This window comes from Odontomachus brunneus, unplaced genomic scaffold (genome assembly GCF_010583005.1).
Source record: "Odontomachus brunneus isolate Ranch 3 - 2012 unplaced genomic scaffold, Obru_v1 Obru_scaffold_010, whole genome shotgun sequence".
Classification (NCBI taxonomy): Eukaryota; Metazoa; Arthropoda; class Insecta; order Hymenoptera; family Formicidae; genus Odontomachus; species Odontomachus brunneus.
Genome location: NW_022639460.1, coordinates 75,967 through 85,723, shown reverse-complemented (window position 1 = coordinate 85,723; position 9,757 = coordinate 75,967). Strand labels below are relative to the sequence as shown.

General features: G+C 39.5%; 1 protein-coding gene across 5 annotated transcripts in view; it reads left to right on the top strand.

Annotated features, from left to right (window-relative positions):
* LOC116840565 overlaps positions 1-9,757 on the top strand; it is a 107,667-nt gene that overhangs the window by 31,254 nt on the left and 66,656 nt on the right. Inside the window, exon 1 of one of the 5 annotated variants that reach the window (XM_032807405.1) lies at positions 4,343-5,500. The exons of 3 other annotated variants lie outside the window; for them this stretch is intronic. In XM_032807405.1, the coding sequence (XP_032663296.1) occupies positions 5,467-5,500 (34 nt within the window). In that variant the 5' untranslated portion in view covers positions 4,343-5,466. Of the gene's footprint in view, positions 1-4,342; positions 5,501-9,757 lie in introns of those variants that run through there. One more of the 5 variants, XM_032807406.1, reaches the window with a different exon arrangement.

Below are 9,757 nucleotides of genomic sequence, written 5' to 3'. Positions count from 1 at the left end.
CACACACACACACACACACACACACACACACACACACACACACACACACACACACACACACACACACGCATATATATAGAATCGACATACGCGAGGAAGAAAGAAAGAGACGAGAAAGCCGATCGGCACAATCGAAAATTTCATTCTCGTCCTTTAAACAAAGCAAGCGTCTCGTCCTTGCCAGCGCCGGGTTTCGTCTTCGTGATCCGAAATCGACGACGGTCGACCGGCTACGGAACGGATCGCTTATTATTCCGATCAGTCATAATGACGGGCCTGTCGCCTTCTCTTCCTGCTTCCGCTTGGCGTCCATCACGCTTCAATTACAAACATCACGCGGCTGCCGTGCAGACGGAACTAATATGTCGCGATAGAGGTTTACGTATCCGGTGGTGTAATCAATCGCCGCGATCACGTCGATACGGGTGGGATCATTTGGCGATAACGCGAATGACGCGTATAATCGGTCGTAAAATCACAGGACATCCAGGTATTGTTTCTCAAGAACCTAAATTATCTGCTCGCTAATCGTGCTATGTCGAATATTCTTATGAATATTGTAAACTTTCTTCAATTTCTGCAATTATCGATTATACATTTGTGCAATTGCCGTCAGTCGTGCTTCGTTGTTATTCCTTTGGATTATTTATTTATCACAAGGAAAAATATTTTCAAAAAGATTAAATTCTTTCTTTATTTTCCAAAAAGATATTTCCAGAAAAAGACTAGGTTATATATATTTTTTCGTTTTTTATTTTTCACACACATACACACACATAAAGAAAAAAGATATTTTATAGACGTTTCCGTTATTATTCTTGTCCCTTTTGGTTTATTTATTTATTTTCCGAAAAACATTTCCAGAATAATTCGTATCTTTGTTTCTTTTTTTAATATTTCCAAAAAATCAGATTATACTTTTTATTAAAAAAGAAAAATATTTTATAGTTGTTCTCGTTGTTATTCTCATCACTTTTTTTGAATTTATTTATTTTCCGAAAAATTATTTTCAAAATTATCTTTCTTATTTTCCGGAATGACATTTTCAAAAAGATTATATTCTTTAAAAAGAAAAGATATTTTGTAAATATTTTTTTCGTTGTTATCATTTTTCATTTATTTATTTACTTCCTAAAGATATTTCCAGAAATATTGAAATGTGTTTTTTATGGTCAGAAAAATTTTCGCTCGACTTTCAGTCTTGAAAAACTCTTGCATGTAAAGATTGCATATAAAGGTCGTTTATTGAAAAAGAAAGAGAAAAATTCGAGAAATTCTCATTTATATCGCCGCGTGTTTTCATACATTTTTGGTTGTCCGCGGCGTGTCAATGAGTTGATCGATAAGCATGTGGAATGCGACGGATCAGCGGCAATGAAGATCGCGAAACAATCATTATCGGAAGAGAGCAAATAATAGTTATCGGAAGTCCTTCGCGGGTGGCGGAGTAGCACGTTGTTTTCGCATTTTTATCGCGGATTACATTAATCATGTTGATAGAATTTTTGTAAACAACCGTTCGCGCTTCTTCATCGCATTCCGATCGAGCGATTTGCAGACACGCGCGTGTCCTACGTACATTTTGCGCGACCAGTCATGGAATTTCCCAGCGAATTCCACGTATGCTCTCTCTCCTCGCTCTCCCCGTACCCCTCGTCTCGCGCTGTTCCATATTGCCCGGGCAATTCTCGCGGCAATAACGCTCGCGACAATAACCTGCCGTATCGAGAAATAAATTTCGCCGCGATATAATACACACCCACACATTCCTTGCATTAATACGTTGGTCTGGCTCGCACACGATCCCACGCCAAACTCTCCATTCCGCTTGATGTTTTTGCCATTAAGTGTACCATTATCACAAAATATATCTCATCAAATCATATGTTGACGTCTAAATATCATGTATAGTGCACTTATCGCAGCCAGATAAACTTTCATAATTGTCACGACGTGAGACAATCGATAATGGAGGCTCCACGATTCTTTTAATTACAGTTACGAAGTAAATACGTTGTATTGAATTAATCATTAAATGTACAATGGCGCTATTTTTTTTGTTACATTGACGTAGCTACAAATTAGTTAAAAGTTACACTCGGGTTTCCACTGCATTGCATTTTACACAGCATGTTGCCTCGAATAAATCTTGATCAATCTTTTCGTGTTTCGTCCTTCTATATAGTCAATGTGAGTGATGTGTAAACCACTCATAAAGGACGTTATCTTCATAAAACGATCAATACAGTAATTTATTACGTAACGTAAATTTTCGTACACCTATCTGTCTAGCAGATTATCATCCCGGACAAACTTTCGTGATTATCATGACATGAAACAGTTGATGAAATACAGAAAACTCTATAATTTTTTGAATTATATTTATAAGGCAAATATATTTTATCGAGTTAAATTTATATTTTTTATTAATTTATATACACAGAATACTAATACAATATTACCAAATTTACACCTGCACGAAAAAAATAATTTGCTGCAGCAGCAAACTAATTTGCTATATATGAACAGTTAAATATAATTCGCTGTGTTAGCTACTTTTTCTTTGCTGCAGGAACCTATCTTCTTACTATGATAATAAGAAAGTTTGCTTCTATAATACAAACAGTTCTATAATAAAAAAAGTTGCCAGAAATTTGATTTACGGGTCGTGCTAATTAAATACGCATTAACATTTAACACGCTAACTGCCATATTGAATTCACTCACAGAGAAAAATAATTTGCTGACCGAGCAAATTTTCTGCTGATCTAGCAAAATCTTTTCGTTATTATATGGACAGCAAAAAGATTTGCTAAGAATACTAATCATTATTTGCTAGATATAATTTGCTGAATCTACAAATTATTTTGCTTTAAGAACCATGATAGATTTATATAAGCAGTTGCAGTTTTGCTTCGATAGCAAATAAATTTGCTAAGGATACATTATTTTGCATTAATAGCAAATTAAATTCTTAGGACAAATACACTCAAAAAATTTTTTCTATCCTGGCAACGAAACTACTTCTGCTCTGATAACGTAATTTCTGCTCTGATAATAATTTATAAAATTAGTTACGTCAACTTAATTTTTTTGATGTCACTACGAATATGCAGTAGCAACAACGATTTTGTTAAAAGGGCAAAATTATTTTTCTCTGTGCTGAGAAAGTACTGAGAAAGAGACTTGAAAATTGATATATTTACGGGATATAAAGTCTCTTCACAAAGATAAACTTAATTTTGCAAGAATAAAGTTTATATCCCACAAATAAATTTGCAAATATTTCTTTTCTCAATATTGGTTCCACAAAGCCTAAATTTTTTCGTATATTACGTTCACGATACTTCGTCGCGCGCGTGTTCTCTACTCGATATTTCAAATACTTTGTAAAGTCATTTCCCTAATCGGGAAACCATCACCCGCGCACGAGCAGATACAAATTTCTCGCGAAATTCCCACAGAGACACCAACATTTTCGTGGATGACACGGCGCTCCAGTGTTGGATGCAATCCGCCGATCAAAATTTTCTTCGACTGAAATAATCGGCAAGTCAATTAGATCGAATCAATCCTCACGTGTATGATCGGATAATTCAACCGGTCGATGGAATTAATTATTCATCAGTGTACATACAATCAGTCGCAACATATCTCGATAATTAATTATAACGAAGTTGCGATCTGGTTCATATGATGATTGATTCATTTTGGTGATGGATTATTTCGGCCAGAGAAATTCCTAGTCGACTGACTTACTCAACGCTGTCCACGTGTTCATACCGAGTCCCCATCGGCCGTCAGCCGCGATCAACGACCCAAATTAATCAGCCCGAAGCGTTCTGCAGTATTCTTCGACACACTCTCGCATCAGTGTCAACATCCACGCGTGGGTTCGCCTATTCGATCGCGCCCCGCTGACCTCTGATTCGATTGACCTCTGCCGCCGTCGCGCCGATTGACGGTACGCGGCGGTAATCAGTCAGAACGTGGTCGGTCGTTAACTCTTCGCTAGATTTCCCATCATCTCGGAGCCTTTTCTCGCTCGACTCCACTCGGTCACTCGGTGCTCGTCGAAGGTGAAAAGTCTATCTGTCCCCTCCTATCGTGCCTCCTTCTCTCCCCCGGCTTCGCTCGTGACAGACTATGCCTTTCTCTTTCTTTCTCTCTCTCTCCTCTCCTCTGCTCCGCTCTCTCTCTCTTTCTTTCCTTATCTCCTCTCTCTTTCTCTCTCCACCGCGCTCTCTTCTGCAATCAGCTCGCCCCGTTACTCCAGGGCGCGTATCGCGCACGACGACGATGCCTCGTGGGATCGGCTCGCTCGGCCTGGCTCGGCGTCGTGACGTTGGAGCCGTGTTAGTGCGCCTCGAACGCTTTCTACGGAACGGAGCTTCTCCTCTGCCGTGTGCAATCTCCTCCACGTGCGTGACGCTGCGCGTCGTCACTCTCTTCCGCGAGTCTCTCTCTCTCTGTCTTTCTCTGTTTCTCTCTCTCTCTCTCTCTCTGTCTCACTCTTTTTTTCGAGCCGTCAGCGCCATTTTGGCGCACCGGAGAACGTGTGACCTCTCACCGCGAGCGGAATGCAAACCGTCGCGCGGATCGGAACCTGCGGCCGCTGCACCTGTCTCGTGGAAGTCCGTCGAGTCGGCGAAGCGCCATCCGCTGGGATTATCCTGAGTCTTTGCCGTGCTTCCACGGTCTTCGCCGGAAGCGAGTCGACCTGGGGGAGGATGCGACGAGGGTGGTGGTTTCGCGAGGGGCAGCTGTGAGGAAAGTGCGAGACGCGACCGTGTCGGTCGGTCTGGACGGCGGATTAGTTTGGAGGGTTAATTCGTGATCCTCGGAGTTCATTACGGAGTTGGCTCGTTTGATAAACTTGTTAGCGCGTCTGCTCTTAGAGCCTTCGAGTTCCAGCGCCGACGCCTCGGCTTGGCTTTAACGTTCCTCGTAGTGCTCGTCAGTTCGGGCCAAATTTTACCAGCGCGAATTTTGCCTCTCCCGTAAATCCAATCATCGAATTTCAAAAAAATCGAGCGTCTTTTGAGCCGATCTGACAGCGAGAACTCTCGTTAAATCGTAGAATCTCCAGTCCTCGTGGACTTGCGGATCTTCCCGCCTTTGGACTCGCGCGTCGCAAGATCACGCCTTCTCGATCTTCGATCCTCTGAAATCCCTGTAAATTCTCGCGTAAATCCTCGTGGTTAACAGCGGCTTTCTGAAAATTACTGCAAAGCCACGTCGTAATCTCGTCTTATCGAGTACTTATTGAACTCGAGCATCTACCAGCTCGAAAGAGTGGGGGGAATTGAAGAATGATAGACTAATCGATTGAACAAACGAACAAACGATTCGGCTTCCCAAAGAAACTCCCACAACGTCGCGACACTTACGAAGGAGCAGTAATAGTCATCATCGTCGTCATCGTCGCACAGTGCGATTTTCGCCGTTCACGATTTTCAGTGGACCATGTTGGAATTCTCCGTGCAGCATGCCGAAGTCGGTAGGTAGATACACACGCGACTTGCTCGATTCAATGCGCCGCGAACGCGTGCGCGGAATATCGGCAGGAAAGCGCTTTCTCGGACGCGATTTTGCAATCGCCTTTGCATTTGTTTTGCCTGTACGTTATTTTTTTCTCTCTCTCTTTCTGTCTCTTTTTCTCTCTCTTCGCCTCATGTCCTGCGCGGCGACTTGTTCTAGAAGAGCCTCGCGTTTCCTTTAGGTCGCCGCAAAATTAAACAGCGACGGAAATTGAAGCTGAGTAATTAATTAAATGAAAATGAAAAGCCGATTATCTCATACACACACACACACATATATATATAATCTTAAGATATTATATATAATAAAATCACAAACCGCGAAGTCTTCTCGCGACTTTATATGTCGTGTGTGCTTTTCTGTAAATAAATAAATATTTTTTCAGATATAAATGAAATTATCTGATTAATCGTAAAACTGCTCAATACGTTTTAAACGATCGCGAATAAGAGAGAAAGGGAGAGAGATCGAAGAAATGGCAAAGGCGCACGAGAAAATCGTCGTTCCGCCTTTCGTCGTCGTGTTTGAAAACGTCAGCTAATAATTAGCCTAATTACAGCGCGGAATTCTGCGAACGCGTCAGCGCGTTGCGCGCCCTTTCGGATGTCACGCTTACACAATACCGACAATGAATGCACGTGCGTGCGCTTCCAATGGGGATTCTCAATTGAATGATCGCGACGTTATCTCGTTAACTGTAATTGACTTCATTACGAAGGCTCTGCCTTCGATATAGCCTGCCTACATTTTCTAGAATGCTCCGCCGGAGTTTGCACGATCGTTTGTGCGAGCCCCGCAACGCAGATTTTCTTGGAGATTTCGGCAAAAATTAGGTTACAAATAAATCTACCCAAAAGTTACACTCCAATTTCTTTCTAATTTGCTACAAATGTAGAAGTACAAAAAATATTTAGGTCATATTTTTTCATTTTGACCCCCTGAGTTTCACAGACATATAGGTGATTTTGGTTTGCTGATTATGAATATGAAGTCAAATATGTAAAATTATTTGTATAAATAATAAAATGTTTATATTAATAAAATTATAAACAAAATTAAATGTAATAAAATTACATTAATAAAATTATAAATAAAGTTTAAATAAAATTATTTGTATAAATAATAAAATGTTTACACAAAACATGTAAAAATTGAAAATATTATTTATACAAATAATTTCTCAGTTTGGCCGAGATTCGAACCATTTTTTATTAATTTAGTACAGATTTGAAATATTTCGGTTAGAGTCTCTGCTAGAGAAATTTAGAATGGTTCGTGTCTCAGTTATGCCAATTTGGTTAAAATTATTTAACTATATCTTGTATTCAATTTTATTTCTTATGCATTTTTGTTGTACTTGATGATAGGAGTAAAAACATTAAAAAGCTATAAACTGCCCATGAAACTCAAAGTGGGCCAAAATGAAAAAATATGATTTAAATATTTTTTATACTTCTACATTTGTGCTAAATTAGAAAGAAATCGGAGAGTAACTTTTGGGTAGGTTTACTTGTGAGATCCTACGAAATTCTTTCAAAAACGCAACGCGAAATATCCCTTTTATGTCTTGACTTGAAACTTTGATTTAGCAGATACAATTACATATCATATATAATACGTTAATATTGAAAGTAAGATACAATGAAAAAAAGGTTGATTCAATCAACGTAACAGAGTGACACATTTAGACTTTCAACTTTTGGTTGAAGGAAGTAGAATTTCTGATTTTTGAGAACCGTATTTGATTCAGGAAAGAAACAGAATTTTTGGATTTTAAGAATTGTATTTGATTCATAAAAGAAACAAAATTTCTGGTTCTTGGAACCGACTTTGATACAGAAAGAAAACCGAATTTTTGGATCTCAAAAACTGAATTTCGATTTATGAAGGAAACAAAACAAAATTTCTAGTTTCTTAGGCCTGAGCTTTATTTAGGAGAGAAACAGAATTTCCGGTTCCCTAAATCGAATTTCAACTAATCTTTTTCTTGCGTGTATGGTTTGCCCTTGATAAAAAAAGAAATTAATGACAATCGAAGGATATCAACGTGCCTACGAATCTCGAGATCTCTCATGTCGAGTTGTTTCGCCAAGTAACGCGGCGACAATGCACCGCGAAGTACACGTCACACTCACAATACACGCGTGTCACAGTTTAAAATACTCTCTCACGTCTGCTCTCGCCGTTACGACGTATAATTATCGCGAGTTGGAAAATCAGTCGCGTAATGAGAAACACTATCCTCTGTCCGGGAGCGCTTCCATCTAGAAAATTAGAATCTAGCTTCTAACATTCCATCTCCGTATGAAGACGACAAAAAAGCAATCTTGTCCACAGACTTGATTGCTTGCATCACACGAAAGACAAGTAACCGAGAGCTTTCTACTCGCGGGATAAAGTTGCGTCTAAACTTCGCAATATTGTACTGTTCATGTAAGGAGAAAACAGATTCGTTATATTAACATGGTAATAATGTAATTCAATACGTTTTGGTTGAAACAAACAGAACTTCGGGTTCTTATAAATCTGAGAAAGGAAAAATTTGTTTCCTTCTTACTCCAAATTCGATTCTTAAGAACCAGAAATTCTGCTTCTTTCCTGAACCTAATTCCGGAGTTCTAAGAACTAAAAATTTTATTTTCCTTCCTGCACTATTATAAATCTATAGTGTCAAATTATACTCAATTTGAGTTATTTTTAACCATTCCTGTAAGTCGCCACTGCTTCTACTAAATATGTTGTTAATTTAACTAATATAATGGAGTTAAATAATTTAACTTAAGAAATGTATTAAATTTGACTAAAATTTAGTTTATTTTTTATTATGTGCACGTTAATGTAACCTTTGTTTTAGTAAAAAAGACTTAATATTGTTTTAAATGGGTTGATTAGATGTGGTTGTTTTTTTAAACATATGTTTTATGTTAAAATAGTAAATTTTGACACACATGATAGTTAAAAATAACTAAATATTATTTAACTCAAGAAATTGGTTTAAATTTGACCCTCCAATATTTAACAGTGTGAATTAAATTTAGATCTAAGGATTAGAAATTTTGTCTTTTTCCAAATTCGGTCCTAAGGATCAGAAATTCTGTTTCCTTCCTCAATTAAATTCGTTTCTAAGAATCAGAAATTATTTCCTTCTTGAAAATTCAGTTCTTAAGAACTAGAAATCCTCTTTCTTTTCAAATCAAAATTCGATTCTTAAGAAATTCTGTTTCTTTCAACCAAAATGCTTAATTAATTGTATCATTGTCACGTTAATTCAACCAATCTTTCTTCTCCGTATAAGACTAAGTGCTCGCCCACTCCATTCTTTCTCGCACAAGGGGAAGCGAAGAGGAGAAACGAAGATTGCTGCGTATTATCAGCCGCCCCCGCGGATTAATCGCCGCTCGGACGAGCTGTCGATCGCGAGCGCGGATGTGATCGAACTCGGCACACGCGGTGTTCTTGAATCGAAATGCGACGGCTGGTTCAAGGATCGTCTCGATCGGAGCGATGAGATGTCCTCAATGAATCGAGGCGTGAGCCACGCGTTTCCTCAAGGCGAGCCTCTCTTTATTGCCTACATCCGGACAATCCGTAACTCCGCGTTGCTCGAGCGCGCTTTTGTCTCTCTCCCTTCATTCGCAGCCCTCTTTCGTAGCAGCCCTTGTGAGCAAAAATCCCCGTCGACTAGATTGTTTTCGCAATGTGCGATTTAAGGTTCTACATTTCTATTAACTACTTCTATTAACTATTATTACGAAGATAATTATAACAAAGGATTAATATTATTTGTGATTCACACTTTTTTGGGAATTTTATAAATTATAGGTCATATCGCGACATGAGTCGATTTTCCATCGATGCATTCGCGCGGAAAGCAATGGCGACAAAGCACATTACTCGAAAATAATAGACATGCGCGCGCGCGCACGTTCGTGCCTTTCGATTCGTCTAATGCCACGTACGTGCAGCAAGGTCGCAGCTGAAAAGCACGGCCGAGGAGCCGTACCACGCGAATTTCATAATCGCGAGACGCGACGACGTAGCACGCGACGATTTGTCGCGCGAGAAAGAAACCTGAAGGAAAAATGACCGTCTGGCGACGCGAACAAAGCGCGTCTCCGTCGAGGAGCGCCCATTTCCACGAGATCGCGACGCTTTCCAACCGGTCAAATTGTCCCAACTCGCGAGTGTTCAAACACGCCGGGGAGATACTTTGAAC